Genomic DNA, 19159 nt, shown 5'->3' with positions numbered 1-19159 from the left:
AACGGCACAACTTATCAAGCTGAAATTTTTATAGAAGGCAGTTGGTAATGACATCTACTTGTAGAAAAAATTTCAGGCCAATCTGACGGTTGGGGTTAGAGATAGAGTGATTTCCCCGGTTTACTTTTGTTGTGGAAAAAATTAATTGAAGATTTTTAACAAAAGAAAAGCAGTCTTCATATAGGACATTAAAACCCATCTCGGATTGTTGGTTGTTCTTAGTAACGTTCAACCTGCTTGCAAACGGGGTGATTGGGTTTAGAATCGAAAAAAAAATCGGCGTAGAAACTACCTTATTAAAAAGGGGAAGCCTGGCTCAAAGTTTCCCCATGAGACACGGCAATGAGTCTTAGCACCTGAAATCTGATGTCTGTGTTAGGGAATCCGAACTTTTTTTTTTTTTTTTTTTTTTTTGCGCTTTGTAGTGACTACTCCATAATGGTTGAGTTTGCAATAATTTCTACTTGTAGAAAAAATTTCAGGCCAATCTGAAGGTTGGGGTTAGAGATAGAGCGATTTGCCTGTTTTACTGTTGTGTAATAAATCTATTACGATTTTTTTTTTATTAACGGCACAACAAATCAAGCTGAAATTTTCACAGAAGGCAGTTGGTAGTGACCTCTACTTGTAGAAAAAATTTCAGGCCAATCTGATGTTTGTTGTTTGAGATAGAGTGATTTCCCCGTTTTACGTTTGTTGTGGAATAATTATACTTTTTTTGTTTAATAAACTTATCACTATTTTTTTTAAATTAACGGCACAACTTATCAAGCTGAAATTTTTATAGAAGGCAGTTGGTAATGACATCTACTTGTAGAAAAAATTTCAGGCCAATCTGACGGTTGGGGTTAGAGATAGAGTGATTTCCCCGGTTTACTTTTGTTGTGGAAAAAATTAATTGAAGATTTTTAACAAAAGAAAAGCAGTCTTCATATAGGACATTAAAACCCATCTCGGATTGTTGGTTGTTCTTAGTAACGTTCAACCTGCTTGCAAACGGGGTGATTGGGTTTAGAATCGAAAAAAAAAATCGGCGTAGAAACTACCTTATTAAAAAGGGGAAGCCTGGCTCAAAGTTTCCCCATGAGACACGGCAATGAGTCTTAGCACCTGAAATCTGATGTCTGTGTTAGGGAATCCGAACTTTTTTTTTTTTTTTTTTTTTTTTTTGCGCTTGGTAGTGACTACTCCATAATGGTTGAGTTTGCAATAATTTCTACTTGTAGAAAAAATTTCAGGCCAATCTGAAGGTTGGGGTTAGAGATAGAGCGATTTGCCTGTTTTACTGTTGTGTAATAAATCTATTACGATTTTTTTTTTATTAACGGCACAACAAATCAAGCTGAAATTTTCACAGAAGGCAGTTGGTAGTGACCTCTACTTGTAGAAAAAATTTCAGGCCAATCTGATGTTTGTTGTTTGAGATAGAGTGATTTCCCCGTTTTACGTTTGTTGTGGAATAATTATACTTTTTTTGTTTAATAAACTTATCACTATTTTTTTTAAATTAACGGCACAACTTATCAAGCTGAAATTTTTATAGAAGGCAGTTGATAATGACATCTACTTGTAGAAAAAATTTCAGGCCAATCTGACGGTTGGGGTTAGAGATAGAGTGATTTCCCCGGTTTACTTTTGTTGTGGAAAAAATTAATTGAAGATTTTTAACAAAAGAAAAGCAGTCTTCATATAGGACATTAAAACCCATCTCGGATTGTTGGTTGTTCTTAGTAACGTTCAACCTGCTTGCAAACGGGGTGATTGGGTTTAGAATCGAAAAAAAAATCGGCGTAGAAACTACCTTATTAAAAAGGGGAAGCCTGGCTCTAAGTTTCCCCATGAGACACGGCAATGAGTCTTAGCACCTGAAATCTGATGTCTGTGTTAGGGAATCTGAACTTTTTTTTTTTTTTTGCGCTTTGTAGTGACTACTCCATAATGGTTGAGTTTGCAATAATTTCTACTTGTAGAAAAAATTTCAGGCCAATCTGAAGGTTGGGGTTAGAGATAGAGCGATTTGCCTGTTTTACTGTTGTGTAATAAATCTATTACGATTTTTTTTTTATTAACGGCACAACAAATCAAGCTGAAATTTTCACAGAAGGCAGTTGGTAGTGACCTCTACTTGTAGAAAAAATTTCAAGCCAATCTGATGTTTGTTGTTTGAGATAGAGTGATTTCCCCGTTTTACGTTTGTTGTGGAATAATTATACTTTTTTTGTTTAATAAACTTATCACTATTTTTTTAAATTAACGGCACAACTTATCAAGCTGAAATTCTTATAGAAGGCAGTTGGTAATGACATCTACTTGTAGAAAAAATTTCAGGCCAATCTGACGGTTGGGGTTAGAGATAGAGTGATTTCCCCGGTTTACTTTTGTTGTGGAAAAAATTAATTGAAGATTTTTAACAAAAGAAAAGCAGTCTTCATATAGGACATTAAAACCCATCTCGGATTGTTGGTTGTTCTTAGTAACGTTCAACCTGCTTGCAAACGGGGTGATTGGGTTTAGAATCGAAAAAAAAAATCGGCGTAGAAACTACCTTATTAAAAAGGGGAAGCCTGGCTCAAAGTTTCCCCATGTGACACGGCAATGAGTCTTAGCACCTGAAATCTGATGTCTGTGTTAGGGAATCCGAACTTTTTTTTTTTTTTTTTTTTTTTGCGCTTTGTAGTGACTACTCCATAATGGTTGAGTTTGCAATAATTTCTACTTGTAGAAAAAATTTCAGGCCAATCTGAAGGTTGGGGTTAGAGATAGAGTGATTTGCCTGTTTTACTGTTGTGTAATAAATCTATTACGATTTTTTTTTTATTAACGGCACAACAAATCAAGCTGAAATTTTCACAGAAGGCAGTTGGTAGTGACCTCTACTTGTAGAAAAAATTTCAGGCCAATCTGATGTTTGTTGTTTGAGATAGAGTGATTTCCCCGTTTTACGTTTGTTGTGGAATAATTATACTTTTTTGTGTAATAAACCGATCACTATTTTTTTTTAAATTAACGGCACAACTCATCAAGCTGAAATTTTCTCTGAAGGCAGATGGTAATGACTTCTACTTGTAGAAAAAATTTCAGGCCAATCTGATCTTTGTTGTTTGAGATAGAGTGATTTCCCCGTTTTACGTTTGTTGTGGAATAATTATACTTTTTTGTGTAATAAACCTATCACTTTTTCTTAAAAATTAACGGCACAACTCATCAAGCTGAAATTTTCAGAGAAGGCAGTTGGTAATGACTTCTACTTGTAGAAAAAATTTCAGGCCAATCTGATGTTTGTTGTTTGAGATAGAGTGATTTCCCCGTTTTACGTTTGTTGTGGAATAATTATACTTTTTGGTGTAATAAACCTATCACTATTTTTTAAAAATTAACGGCACAACTTATCAAGCTGAAATTTTTATAGAAGGCAGTTGGTAATGACATCTACTTGTAGAAAAAATTTCAGGCCAATCTGACGGTTGGGGTTAGAGATAGAGTGATTTCCCCGGTTTACGTTTGTTGTGGAATAATTATACTTTTTTGTGTAATAAACCTATAACTATTTCTTAAAAATTAACGGCACAACTCATCAAGCTGAAATTTTCACAGCAGGCAGTTGGTAATGACTTCTACTTGTAGAAAAAATTTCAGGCCAATCTGATGTTTGTTGTTTGAGATAGAGTGATTTCCCCGTTTTACGTTTGTTGTGGAATAATTATACTTTTTTGTGTAATAAACCTATCACTATTTTTTAAAAATTAACGGCACAACTCATCAAGCTGAAATTTTCTCTGAAGGCAGATGGTAATGTCTTCTACTTGTAGAAAAAATTTCAGGCCAATCTGATGTTTGTTGTTTGAGATAGAGTGATTTCCCCGTTTTACGTTTGTTGTGGAATAATTATACTTTTTTGTGTAATAAACCTATCACTATTTTTTAAAAACTAACGGCACAACTCATCAAGCTGAAATTTTCACAGCAGGCAGTTGGTAATGACTTCTACTTGTAGAAAAAATTTCAGGCCAATCTGATGTTTGTTGTTTGAGATAGAGTGATTTCCCCGTTTTACGTTTGTTGTGGAATAATTATACTTTTTTGTGTAATAAACCTATCACTATTTTTTTTAAATTAACGGCACATCTCATCAAGCTGAAATTTTCACAGAAGGCAGATGGTAATGACTTCTACTTGTAGAAAAAATTTCAGGCCAATCTGATGTTTGTTGTTTGAGATAGAGTGATTTCCCCGTTTTACGTTTGTTGTGGAATAATTATACTTTTTTTGTTTAATAAACTTATCACTATTTTTTTAAATTAACGGCACAACTTATCAAGCTGAAATTTTTATAGAAGGCAGTTGGTAATGACATCTACTTGTAGAAAAAATTTCAGGCCAATCTGACGGTTGGGGTTAGAGATAGAGTGATTTCCCCGGTTTACTTTTGTTGTGGAAAAAAATAATTGAAGATTTTTAACAAAAGAAAAGCAGTCTTCATATAGGACATTAAAACCCATCTCGGATTGTTGGTTGTTCTTAGTAACGTTCAACCTGCTTGCAAACGGGGTGATTGGGTTTAGAATCGAAAAAAAAATCGGCGTAGAAACTACCTTATTAAAAAGAAGAAGCCTGGCTCAAAGTTTCCCCATGAGACACGGCAATGAGTCTTAGCACCTGAAATCTGATGTCTGTGTTAGGGAATCCGAACTTTTTTTTTTTTTTTTTTTTTTTTTTTTTGCGCTTTGTAGTGACTACTCCATAATGGTTGAGTTTGCAATAATTTCTACTTGTAGAAAAAATTTCAGGCCAATCTGAAGGTTGGGGTTAGAGATAGAGCGATTTGCCTGTTTTACTGTTGTGTAATAAATCTATTACGATTTTTTTTTATTAACGGCACAACAAATCAAGCTGAAATTTTCACAGAAGGCAGTTGGTAGTGACCTCTACTTGTAGAAAAAATTTCAGGCCAATCTGATGTTTGTTGTTTGAGATAGAGTGATTTCCCCGTTTTACGTTTGTTGTGGAATAATTATACTTTTTTTGTTTAATAAACTTATCACTATTTTTTTTAATTAACGGCACAACTTATCAAGCTGAAATTTTTATAGAAGGCAGTTGGTAATGACATCTACTTGTAGAAAAAATTTCAGGCCAATCTGACGGTTGGGGTTAGAGATAGAGTGATTTCCCCGGTTTACTTTTGTTGTGGAAAAAATTAATTGAAGATTTTTAACAAAAGAAAAGCAGTCTTCATATAGGACATTAAAACCCATCTCGGATTGTTGGTTGTTCTTAGTAACGTTCAACCTGCTTGCAAACGGGGTGATTGGGTTTAGAATCGAAAAAAAATCGGCGTAGAAACTACCTTATTAAAAAGGGGAAGCCTGGCTCAAAGTTTCCCCATGAGACACGGCAATGAGTCTTAGCACCTGAAATCTGATGTCTGTGTTAGGGAATCCGAACTTTTTTTTTTTTTTTTTTTTTTTGCGCTTTGTAGTGACTACTCCATAATGGTTGAGTTTGAAATAATTTCTACTTGTAGAAAAAATTTCAGGCCAATCTGAAGGTTGGGGTTAGAGATAGAGCGATTTGCCTGTTTTACTGTTGTGTAATAAATCTATTACGATTTTTTTTTTATTAACGGCACAACAAATCAAGCTGAAATTTTCACAGAAGGCAGTTGGTAGTGACCTCTACTTGTAGAAAAAATTTCAAGCCAATCTGATGTTTGTTGTTTGAGATAGAGTGATTTCCCCGTTTTACGTTTGTTGTGGAATAATTATACTTTTTTTGTTTAATAAACTTATCACTATTTTTTTTAAATTAACGGCACAACTTATCAAGCTGAAATTTTTATAGAAGGCAGTTGGTAATGACATCTACTTGTAGAAAAAATTTCAGGCCAATCTGACGGTTGGGGTTAGAGATAGAGTGATTTCCCCGGTTTACTTTTGTTGTGGAAAAAATTAATTGAAGATTTTTAACAAAAGAAAAGCAGTCTTCATATAGGACATTAAAACCCATCTCGGATTGTTGGTTGTTCTTAGTAACGTTCAACCTGCTTGCAAACGGGGTGATTGGGTTTAGAATCGAAAAAAAAAATCGGCGTAGAAACTACCTTATTAAAAAGGGGAAGCCTGGCTCAAAGTTTCCCCATGAGACACGGCAATGAGTCTTAGCACCTGAAATCTGATGTCTGTGTTAGGGAATCCGAACTTTTTTTTTTTTTTTTTTTTGCGCTTTGTAGTGACTACTCCATAATGGTTGAGTTTGCAATAATTTCTACTTGTAGAAAAAATTTCAGGCCAATCTGAAGGTTGGGGTTAGAGATAGAGCGATTTGCCTGTTTTACTGTTGTGTAATAAATCTATTACGATTTTTTTTTATTAACGGCACAACAAATCAAGCTGAAATTTTCACAGAAGGCAGTTGGTAGTGACATCTACTTGTAGAAAAAATTTCAGGCCAATCTGATGTTTGTTGTTTGAGATAGAGTGATTTCCCCGTTTTACGTTTGTTGTGGAATAATTATACTTTTTTGTGTAATAAACCGATCACTATTTTTTTTTTAAATTAACGGCACAACTCATCAAGCTGAAATTATCTCTGAAGGCAGATGGTAATGACTTCTACTTGTAGAAAAAATTTCAGGCCAATCTGATGTTTGTTGTTTGAGATAGAGTGATTTCCCCGTTTTACGTTTGTTGTGGAATAATTATACTTTTTTGTGTAATAAACCTATCACTTTTTCTTAAAAATTAACGGCACAACTCATCAAGCTGAAATTTTCACAGAAGGCAGTTGGTAATGACTTCTACTTGTAGAAAAAATTTCAGGCCAATCTGATGTTTGTTGTTTGAGATAGAGTGATTTTCCCGTTTTACGTTTGTTGTGGAATAATTATACTTTTTTGTGTAATAAACCTATCACTATTTCTTTAAAATTAACGGCACAACTCATCAAGCTGAAATTTTCACAGAAGGCAGTTGGTAATGACTTCTACTTGTAGAAAAAATTTCAGGCCAATCTGATGTTTGTTGTTTGAGATAGAGTGATTTCCCCGTTTTACGTTTGTTGTGGAATAATTATACTTTTTGGTGTAATAAACCTATCACTATTTTTTAAAAATTGACGGCACAACTTATCAAGCTGAAATTTTTATAGAAGGCAGTTGGTAATGACATCTACTTGTAGAAAAAATTTCAGGCCAATCTGACGGTTGGGGTTAGAGATAGAGTGATTTCCCCGGTTTACGTTTGTTGTGGAATAATTATACTTTTTTGTGTAATAAACCTATAACTATTTCTTAAAAATTAACGGCACAACTCATCAAGCTGAAATTTTCACAGAAGGCAGTTGGTAATGACTTCTACTTGTAGAAAAAATTTCAGGCCAATCTGATGTTTGTTGTTTGAGATAGAGTGATTTCCCCGTTTTACGTTTGTTGTGGAATAATTATACTTTTTTGTGTAATAAACCTATCACTATTTTTTAAAAATTAACGGCACAACTCATCAAGCTGAAATTTTCTCTGAAGGCAGATGGTAATGACTTCTACTTGTAGAAAAAATTTCAGGCCAATCTGATGTTTGTTGTTTGAGATAGAGTGATTTCCCCGTTTTACGTTTGTTGTGGAATAATTATACTTTTTTGTGTAATAAACCTATCACTATTTTTTAAAAACTAACGGCACAACTCATCAAGCTGAAATTTTCACAGCAGGCAGTTGGTAATGACTTCTACTTGTAGAAAAAATTTCAGGCCAATCTGATGTTTGTTGTTTGAGATAGAGTGATTTCCCCGTTTTACGTTTGTTGTGGAATAATTATACTTTTTTGTGTAATAAACCTATCACTATTTTTTTTTAAATTAACGGCACATCTCATCAAGCTGAAATTTTCACAGAAGGCAGTTGGTAATGACTTCTACTTGTAGAAAAAATTTCAGGCCAATCTGATGTTTGTTGTTTGAGATAGAGTGATTTCCCCGTTTTACGTTTGTTGTGGAATAATTAAACTTTTTTTGTTTAATAAACTTATCACTATTTTTTAAAAATTAACGGCACAACTTATCAAGCTGAAATATTTATAGAAGGCAGTTGGTAATGACATCTACTTGTAGAAAAAATTTCAGGCCAATCTGATGTTTGTTGTTTGAGATAGAGTGATTTCCCCGTTTTACGTTTGTTGTGGAATAATTATACTTTTTTGTGTAATAAACCTATCACTATTTTTTAAAAATTAACGGCACAACTCATCAAGCTGAAATTTTCTCTGAAGGCAGATGGTAATGACTTCTACTTGTAGAAAAAATTTCAGGCCAATCTGATGTTTGTTGTTTGAGATAGAGTGATTTCCCCGTTTTACGTTTGTTGTGGAATAATTATACTTTTTTGTGTAATAAACCTATCACTATTTTTTAAAAACTAACGGCACAACTCATCAAGCTGAAATTTTCACAGCAGGCAGTTGGTAATGACTTCTACTTGTAGAAAAAAATTCAGGCCAATCTGATGTTTGTTGTTTGAGATAGAGTGATTTCCCCGTTTTACGTTTGTTGTGGAATAATTATACTTTTTTGTGTAATAAACCGATCACTATTTTTTAAAAATTAATGGCACAACTCATCAAGCTGAAATTTTCTCTGAAGGCAGATGGTAATGACTTCTACTTGTAGAAAAAATTTCAGGCCAATCTGATGTTTGTTGTTTGAGATAGAGTGATTTCCCCGTTTTACGTTTGTTGTGGAATAATTAAACTTTTTTTGTTTAATAAACTTATCACTATTTTTTAAAAATTAACGGCACAACTTATCAAGCTGAAATATTTATAGAAGGCAGTTGGTAATGACATCTACTTGTAGAAAAAATTTCAGGCCAATCTGATGTTTGTTGTTTGAGATAGAGTGATTTCCCCGTTTTACGTTTGTTGTGGAATAATTATACTTTTTTGTGTAATAAACCTATCACTATTTTTTAAAAACTAACGGCACAACTCATCAAGCTGAAATTTTCACAGCAGGCAGTTGGTAATGACTTCTACTTGTAGAAAAAATTTCAGGCCAATCTGATGTTTGTTGTTTGAGATAGAGTGATTTCCCCGTTTTACGTTTGTTGTGGAATAATTATACTTTTTTGTGTAATAAACCGATCACTATTTTTTAAAAATTAACGGCACAACTTATCAAGCTGAAATTTTCACAGAAGGCAGTTGGTAGTGACCTCTACTTGTAGAAAAAATTTCAGGCCAATCTGATGTTTGTTGTTTGAGATAGAGTGATTTCCCCGTTTTACGTTTGTTGTGGAATAATTATACTTTTTTTGTTTAATAAACTTATCACTATTTTTTTAAATTTACGGCACAAATTATCAAGCTGAAATTTTTATAGAAGGCAGTTGGTAATGACATCTACTTGTAGAAAAAATTTCAGGCCAATCTGACGGTTGGGGTTAGAGATAGAGTGATTTCCCCGGTTTACTTTTGTTGTGGAAAAAATTAATTGAAGATTTTTAACAAAAGAAAAGCAGTCTTCATATAGGACATTAAAACCCATCTCGGATTGTTGGTTGTTCTTAGTAACGTTCAACCTGCTTGCAAACGGGGTGATTGGGTTTAGAATCGAAAAAAAATCGGCGTAGAAACTACCTTATTAAAAAGGGGAAGCCTGGCTCAAAGTTTCCCCATGAGACACGGCAATGAGTCTTAGCACCTGAAATCTGATGTCTGTGTTAGGGAATCCGAACTTTTTTTTTTTTTTTTTTTTTTTTTGCGCTTTGTAGTGACTACTCCATAATGGTTGAGTTTGAAATAATTTCTACTTGTAGAAAAAATTTCAGGCCAATCTGAAGGTTGGGGTTAGAGATAGAGCGATTTGCCTGTTTTACTGTTGTGTAATAAATCTATTACGATTTTTTTTTTATTAACGGCACAACAAATCAAGCTGAAATTTTCACAGAAGGCAGTTGGTAGTGACCTCTACTTGTAGAAAAAATTTCAAGCCAATCTGATGTTTGTTGTTTGAGATAGAGTGATTTCCCCGTTTTACGTTTGTTGTGGAATAATTATACTTTTTTTGTTTAATAAACTTATCACTATTTTTTTTAAATTAACGGCACAACTTATCAAGCTGAAATTTTTATAGAAGGCAGTTGGTAATGACATCTACTTGTAGAAAAAATTTCAGGCCAATCTGACGGTTGGGGTTAGAGATAGAGTGATTTCCCCGGTTTACTTTTGTTGTGGAAAAAATTAATTGAAGATTTTTAACAAAAGAAAAGCAGTCTTCATATAGGACATTAAAACCCATCTCGGATTGTTGGTTGTTCTTAGTAACGTTCAACCTGCTTGCAAACGGGGTGATTGGGTTTAGAATCGAAAAAAAAAATCGGCGTAGAAACTACCTTATTAAAAAGGGGAAGCCTGGCTCAAAGTTTCCCCATGAGACACAGCAATGAGTCTTAGCACCTGAAATCTGATGTCTGTGTTAGGGAATCCGAACTTTTTTTTTTTTTTTTTTGCGCTTTGTAGTGACTACTCCATAATGGTTGAGTTTGCAATAATTTCTACTTGTAGAAAAAATTTCAGGCCAATCTGAAGGTTGGGGTTAGAGATAGAGTGATTTGCCTGTTTTACTGTTGTGTAATAAATCTATTACGATTTTTTTTTATTAACGGCACAACAAATCAAGCTGAAATTTTCACAGAAGGCAGTTGGTAGTGACCTCTACTTGTAGAAAAAATTTCAGGCCAATCTGATGTTTGTTGTTTGAGATAGAGTGATTTCCCCGTTTTACGTTTGTTGTGGAATAATTATACTTTTTTGTGTAATAAACCGATCACTATTTTTTTTTAAATTAACGGCACAACTCATCAAGCTGAAATTTTCTCTGAAGGCAGATGGTAATGACTTCTACTTGTAGAAAAAATTTCAGGCCAATCTGATCTTTGTTGTTTGAGATAGAGTGATTTCCCCGTTTTACGTTTGTTGTGGAATAATTATACTTTTTTGTGTAATAAACCTATCACTTTTTCTTAAAAATTAACGGCACAACTCATCAAGCTGAAATTTTCACAGAAGGCAGTTGGTAATGACTTCTACTTGTAGAAAAAATTTCAGGCCAATCTGATGTTTGTTGTTTGAGATAGAGTGATTTTCCCGTTTTACGTTTGTTGTGGAATAATTATACTTTTTTGTGTAATAAACCTATCACTATTTCTTTAAAATTAACGGCACAACTCATCAAGCTGAAATTTTCACAGAAGGCAGTTGGTAATGACTTCTACTTGTAGAAAAAATTTCAGGCCAATCTGATGTTTGTTGTTTGAGATAGAGTGATTTCCCCGTTTTACGTTTGTTGTGGAATAATTATACTTTTTGGTGTAATAAACCTATCACTATTTTTTAAAAATTAACGGCACAACTTATCAAGCTGAAATTTTTATAGAAGGCAGTTGGTAATGACATCTACTTGTAGAAAAAATTTCAGGCCAATCTGACGGTTGGGGTTAGAGATAGAGTGATTTCCCCGGTTTACGTTTGTTGTGGAATAATTATACTTTTTTGTGTAATAAACCTATAACTATTTCTTAAAAATTAACGGCACAACTCATCAAGCTGAAATTTTCACAGCAGGCAGTTGGTAATGACTTCTACTTGTAGAAAAAATTTCAGGCCAATCTGATGTTTGTTGTTTGAGATAGAGTGATTTCCCCGTTTTACGTTTGTTGTGGAATAATTATACTTTTTTGTGTAATAAACCTATCACTATTTTTTAAAAATTAACGGCACAACTCATCAAGCTGAAATTTTCTCTGAAGGCAGATGGTAATGACTTCTACTTGTAGAAAAAATTTCAGGCCAATCTGATGTTTGTTGTTTGAGATAGAGTGATTTCCCCGTTTTACGTTTGTTGTGGAATAATTATACTTTTTTGTGTAATAAACCTATCACCATTTTTTAAAAACTAACGGCACAACTCATCAAGCTGAAATTTTCACAGCAGGCAGTTGGTAATGACTTCTACTTGTAGAAAAAATTTCAGGCCAATCTGATGTTTGTTGTTTGAGATAGAGTGATTTCCCCGTTTTACGTTTGTTGTGGAATAATTATACTTTTTTGTGTAATAAACCTATCACTATTTTTTTTAAATTAACGGCACATCTCATCAAGCTGAAATTTTCACAGAAGGCAGTTGGTAATGACTTCTACTTGTAGAAAAAATTTCAGGCCAATCTGATGTTTGTTGTTTGAGATAGAGTGATTTCCCCGTTTTACGTTTGTTGTGGAATAATTAAACTTTTTTTGTTTAATAAACTTATCACTATTTTTTAAAAATTAACGGCACAACTTATCAAGCTGAAATTTTTATAGAAGGCAGTTGGTAATGACATCTACTTGTAGAAAAAATTTCAGGCCAATCTGACGGTTGGGGTTAGAGATAGAGTGATTTCCCCGGTTTACTTTTGTTGTGGAAAAAATTAATTGAAGATTTTTAACAAAAGAAAAGCAGTCTTCATATAGGACATTAAAACCCATCTCGGATTGTTGGTTGTTCTTAGTAACGTTCAACCTGCTTGCAAACGGGGTGATTGGGTTTAGAATCGAAAAAAAATCGGCGTAAAAACTACCTCATTAAAAAGGGGAAGCCTGGCTCAAAGTTTCCCCATGAGACACGGCAATGAGTCTTAGGACCTGAAATCTGATGTCTGTGTTAGGGAATCCGAACTTTTTTTTTTTTTTTTTTTTTTTTTTTTTGCACTTTGTAGTGACTACTCCATAATGGTTGAGTTTGCAATAATTTCTACTTGTAGAAAAAATTTCAGGCCAATCTGAAGGTTGGGGTTAGAGATAGAGCGATTTGCCTGTTTTACTGTTGTGTAATAAATCTATTACGATTTTTTTTTTTATTAACGGCACAACAAATCAAGCTGAAATTTTCACAGAAGGCAGTTGGTAGTGACCTCTACTTGTAGAAAAAATTTCAGGCCAATCTGATGTTTGTTGTTTGAGATAGAGTGATTTCCCCGTTTTACGTTTGTTGTGGAATAATTATACTTTTTTTGTTTAATAAACTTATCACTATTTTTTTAAATTAACGGCACAACTTATCAAGCTGAAATTTTTATAGAAGGCAGTTGGTAATGACATCTACTTGTAGAAAAAATTTCAGGCCAATCTGACGGTTGGGGTTAGAGATAGAGTGATTTCCCCGGTTTACTTTTGTTGTGGAAAAAATTTGTGCGGTGCACATGTAAACGGATCCGGGGCGAAAATTAACTAGGACGATCCAACTTGGCAAAACAACAAATTCCCAACCTACAGCGTCGGGGATAAAGGCAATAGGGTGTCCGATAGGGAAGTCGAACCGGTGTTCACACTAGATTACCACGGGTGGGGTCCAGTTGTGAATCGGATCGATCGGACGGGACACTATTGGCCTTCTTGTTGGCTCCAGGTGCAACGGCTAGAATGTGGACTGTATGGCAGCGATTATCAACAGCAGCGATCGTGTGCTCCAGTGGCAATGGACATGAGGATAAAATTATGCTCGTTTGGTGATGGTTGAATATTAATTTATTTGATGTTTCTCGTTCGGCAGTTACAATAATAGTGATGCGCTTCGCGCGAAATGGTTTGCTTTTATACATTTTTATTCTCTGCATTCGTACCGCTGTGTAAAGTTGACTTCTCGTTCTTGCGTGGAATTGACGATACTGGGAGGAGTCTGCTTCGCTTCACAACAGTGCAAATCGTTATGTAGAGGAGTGTAGGGAAAATTAATACATAGATTAAACGTTCGGAACCGAACATTCTCCCGCCGGCATGTTATGTGGGTCTGTGTATGCTAGAGCTTGATTGTTCTCTTCAATGGGAAGTGGTGCGACTTTAGAAACTGGACGACGGTATACCCCAGCAGATGTTTGCACGTCTACTACTCTAACTACTGAATCCTTGCCAGGATAAACCTTCAAAATCCTGCCCAATTTCCATGACTGTGGAGGTAAGTTATCTTCTTTAAGAAGGACAATAAGACCAGGGACAACGTTACAAGAACCCTTCTTCCATTTGGTGCGAGCTTGTAGCGTATTGAGATATTCGGATGACCAACGTTTCCAAAAATGTTCTCGAAGTGACTGTAAGTATTTCCAACGGGTCAAACGGTTTACAGGGATTCCCTCAAGAGTAGGTTCAGGAATAGCAACCAATTCTCGACCAATAAGAAAGTGGCCGGGTGTTATGGCAGATGGTTCATGGGCGTCTAACGAGTTAGCGAAAAGTGGACGTGAATTGAGTACTGCTTCTATCTGCGTGAGAACAGTGTAGAATTCTTCGAAATTGAGAGAGGCATTGGTCAGAATTTTACGCAAATGGGTTTTTGTACTCTTCACCCCAGCCTCCCACAATCCTCCAAAATTGGGTGACCGAGGTGGAATGAATTTCCAAACAATTTCGCGGGCACAACAGAACTCATTGATTTTTCCTTTCGCTTGATCATCCTGGAACATCAAAAAAAGTTCGTGAAGATCGGATTTAGCACCAGCAAAATTTGTGCCATTGTCGGAATTGATTTCTTCCACTAGTCCCCGACGGCTGACAAAACGCTGTAATGCAGCTATAAAAGCTACTGACGACAAGTCGGAAACTAATTCCAAATGAATTGCTTTGGTAGCAAGGCAAATGAAAATACAAATATAGGCTTTTGTTCGAACGGTTTTTCGTAGACCGACCTTTATGAATATCGGTCCAGCAAAATCTACGCCGGTGTGAGAGAATGGAGTGGAAGGAACAACACGTGCTTCGGGCAAACTACCCATCAAAGGCTGTAGAAAACGAGGGCGAGAACGGAAACATGTCACACATTTTCTCAATACCTTACGAATGGTAGACTTAGCGTTGATTAACCAAAATTTCTGACGTAGAAGCGACATTAATCCAGATGGTCCTAGGTGATCACGAATGAGAAGTTCACTAACTATGCTCTTATTTGGAAGCAAAATTTGATGACGAGCTTCATACGGCAAACGGGAGTTATCCAACCTACCACCAACTCTTATTAAACCGTCCACAATAATAGGATCCAGCATCGCAAAACGACGACTAGGCTTTCCTGACGAAATAAGGCCTTTTTCGTCCGGCATCTCAAGACGTTGAACTAACCCAATCACAACAACCATCGACCTTCGCAATTCGGGAACAGTCAAATGAACGGAAGACACACGGTTTGCACGGTTTGATCTGCAATTGTTCGCAAAGCGTAATACATAGCCAATCACTCTTTGCAATTTTCGAAATGAGCCGAAAGCTTCAAGAAACGGAACATCTTGCAGAACAATGGTAGCAGAGACTACTGGCATGCTCGGACAGAAATCGGGTAAATCAGATTCTGGGAGTAGATCCGGAGTTGCGAATTCACACTGACGCATTTTCAGAAATGATGGCCCACACCACCACAAATCATTTACTGCAAGATACTGTGGCAGCTGTCCTCGGGACACAATGTCGGCTGGGTTTTCGATAGAACGAACGTAATGCCAGGAATAATCGACGGTTGCAGTATTGATTTCCGTTACACGGTTGCGGACGAAGACTTCAAGCTGGCTGGAAGACTTTTTCAACCAGGCGAGTACAATACGACTGTCGGACCACAAATACACGCGATTTATGTCCATTTTTAACGACGAGATGCATTTGGGAACCAATTTTGACAACAATAAGGCGGCACATAATTCCATTCTAGGGATCGTCAAAGGTTTCAAGGGAGCAATTCTTGATTTACTGCATAGCAACAAAGTTTTTACATCGGTATCAGAAACAACTCTCAAATAAACAGCTGCTCCGTAAGCACGGTTGGAAGCGTCAGCGAACCCATGTATTTCGACGAATTTAACGTCCGTCAATCCCACGTAGCGGGGAATCTTGACCATATCAATATACTTCAACGAATCTCTAAACGTAAGCCAAGATTGCAGAACTTCACCTTCCAATGAGTCATCCCAACCCAAACCATCTTTCCACAAACACTGCATGATTTCCTTTGCCAAAACAATCACCGGAGCAATAAGACCCAAAGGATCAAATATTCGAGCAATCTCAGAGAGGACAACTCGCTTGGTTGAGATAGGCGACGACTGTAACTTCAATTCGCAATGGAAACGGAAAATATCCTCATCTGGATCCCATAATAGACCCAAGGTTTTGATAACCTTGTTGACATCTGAATCCTCAAACTCTAAGAACCTTTCTCGGTCTTCTTCAGGCACTGTATCGAGTATGGCTGGGTCACTTGCACACCATTTATGAACAGGGAAGCCTCCAGAGTTCAACAAGTTTGTCAACTCCAAACGAAGATCAATTGCCTGCTCGATGGTATCAGCTCCTGATACCACGTCATCCATATAAACATCCTCTTCTAAAACCTTGGAAGCTATTGGAAAATGGTGAGATTCATCACGGGCTAACTGCAACAATGTTCGTGTGGCCAAGAATGGGGCACTGGCTGTTCCATAAGTAACGGTTGTCAACTCTAGGATCTGAAGTGGGTCATCAGGGTTTTCCCTCCAATAAATCCTCTGAAGGGGAGAATGATCCTCAGCTATCTTGATTCGCCTAAACATTTTTGAAACATCAACCTTTAATGCAAAACGGTGTGTACGGAACCGCAGGTTTAGTGAAAAAATGTCAGGCTGAACTGTCGGACCAATCATCAGAACATCATTAAGAGATGGACCAGTTGTTCGAGCCGAAGCATCGAAGACAACTCTTAAACGGGTGGTGGAACTACTTGGCTTCAAGACCGCATGGTGAGGTAAATAGTGAACCAACTTCTCAGGGACGTCATCTACCTCGGAAACTTCCTTACAATGGGACAACGATTTATACTCGTTGATGAAATCAACGTAAGCATTCTTCAAATCGGCATTCTTGCTGAATCGATGCTCCAAAATGAAGAAACGCTTTAGGGCCAACGATCGGTTATTACTTAGATCACTTACAGATTCCTTCAACGGAAGGTGGACAGTGTAGGTACCATCAGGGTTTCGAACAGAAGTGGAACTGAAAAGCTGCTCACAATCTTGCTCCTCCTCAGATACGGCATCCGCATCCTCAATGGACTCGACAGACCAAAATCTTTCCATACATTCTGATAGCGGACGTAGTGTGGCTGCATAGCAATGCTGATTCTGATCAATATCCTCAGTACCACCAGCAACAACCCATCCCAGACGGGTTTCCTTAAGAATTGGAAAATCATTACCCAACACTAACTGTCCGGGTAGCATCAAGTGGAAGAAGAGTTTAATTCCGATCAAGAGATCAACTTGTCCGGGGATGTGGAAGGAAGGATCGGCAAGTGCTAAACCTGGGGGAATACTCCAAGAACGAACATCCAATTTTCTACTAGGAATAGGGCCAGTCACCACATTGGTGACCAAACATTCAATCTGGGCTTCATAATCCATACAACGAGAACGAAACGAAAGCTTTACTTTCTTGTCCAACACTGATCGTTTACCAGTTGCTCCGACGACTTCAACATGGGTGGGAACTTCGTCGATTTCCAAACACTCAATCAAGGAACGGGAAACTAAATGTGGTTGGGAACCACAATCGAGGAATGCACGGCAGGGATGCGAATTTCCACGGCTGTCAAGAACATCAACCATGGCCGTTAGCAAAAGCGTGCCATCCGACAAAGGAACCTTATGAATTGAGTTGGACAACGATGAAACACTTTCAATAAGAGGAATAACTTGGGAACTTGAGACAACTTGGTTTAGTTCAGGCTGGGGATTCAGACCTTCAACTATGGGGTTAGGGTTATCAATGGGCCTTGAACTATCAACGGGCTTTGGATTCTTGGGCTCATGAAGTAGAGTGTTGTGTCTACATTGACACTCCTGGCAAGATTTTCCTGAAGGGCATTTTGAAGCAAGGTGCCCCTTCCGCAAACAATTGAAACAAAGGTTAAGTTCTCTTACCTTAACTCTCCGCTGGGGTACCGTCAAAGAAACAAACCTGTCGCACTTAAAATTGGGATGATTTGCACTACAGACATCACATTTCACTTCACTATTAGCTACGGATGTAGCCATAGCGAATGACTTTGCCGATTGGGGTTTTGAGTACGGTTTCAGGTTTGACTCCTTCGATGACTTCGGTTGGCTAACTTCGCAACGTTCCAACAATGAACATCGCTCCTTCAAAAACTTGATGGTATCATCATACGTTGGAATCTCCTTATGGGGAATGGTCACTTCCCACTGCTTTCTCGTTTCCGGATCCAGTGCACCGGATAGGACGCCAATAACGAACCTTTCGGAAACTCCTTCCAAGTTCTGCTCCAACAGCCTTAATCCTTCCACGTGGCGGGTTACCTCGTTCAAAAGCTCCCTCAGCTGCTTGGAACATTCCTTGCTCATCTGCTTGAGACTCAATAAGCCGTAGATATGAGAGTCAACTGCCTTTCTTTCATCATCGTAAACGTCAAGCAGTAACTCCCAGGCGTGGACGAAATCTCCATCACTAAGCGTCTTTGGGTCGATAAGTTTGACAGCGGAACCACCCGCTAGTGCTCTTTCAAGGTGGTGTAACTTAACAGCGTTGGAGTCCTTGGACCTTGACATGACATCCGAAAACACTTGCTGGAACCTTGGCCAATTTTCCGGTTTTCCATCGAAGGAAGGGATGGGAACCGGAAGTGGCTGTTGCTGAACGATTATTTGCGGTGGCTGACTACTCAAGGATTGGGACACGGGCACTACCACAGGAGGTGCGGTATTCGGGATCGAATCTTGAATTAGACTTTCCACCAACGCAGAGGTTTCAATGTGGAGGGATTCAAATTGCAAGTACGTAGCGTCGTTGTCATCTATCTTCTCCGGTGGCAACAGGCCGGTGATTTGATGATGTAGTCTAAGATATTCTTGAAAATGTGCCTCCAAATTTCGGGAATACACCTTCAGCTGTGCTAGGGTCAGCTGCACGACGCCGAGTTCAGCCAATTCTTCGATTCTTTTCCGAATTCTGGTCACTTTGGCTTTTGCTTGGCCCCGAAGGTGCACAAGCGTCTTTAATTCGGTCATTTTTGATCGTTTGCACTTTTTTCTTCAGCCTAACTAGGCTCACTAACACTACTACAATGTTCAGCCGAAACTTGTTCGGACGTGTTTCTTGAGCCT

The 19159-nt window shown here is 37.1% G+C and overlaps 1 protein-coding gene across 1 annotated transcript; it reads right to left on the bottom strand.

Moving 5' to 3' along the window:
- Window positions 1-13351: 13351 nt before the first annotated feature.
- On the bottom strand, window positions 13352-19063 carry LOC135701863 (uncharacterized). Its single transcript, XM_065222802.1, has 3 exons — window positions 17960-19063; window positions 15443-17680; window positions 13352-13492 (listed from the first exon to the last, which is right to left on the bottom strand). Exons 1-3 carry the CDS (start codon window positions 19061-19063, stop codon window positions 13352-13354), a joined length of 3483 nt encoding a protein of 1160 aa, XP_065078874.1.
- Between the last annotated feature and the right edge of the window lie 96 nt (window positions 19064-19159).

Source organism: Ochlerotatus camptorhynchus, unplaced genomic scaffold (assembly GCF_037179485.1).
Source record: "Ochlerotatus camptorhynchus isolate MF236.1 unplaced genomic scaffold, CSIRO-AGI_Acam_v1.1 ptg000177l, whole genome shotgun sequence".
NCBI classification, from domain to species: Eukaryota; Metazoa; Arthropoda; class Insecta; order Diptera; family Culicidae; genus Ochlerotatus; species Ochlerotatus camptorhynchus.
The sequence above is the reverse complement of the archived record's forward strand: the minus strand, read 5'-3'. Positions and strand labels throughout refer to the sequence as shown.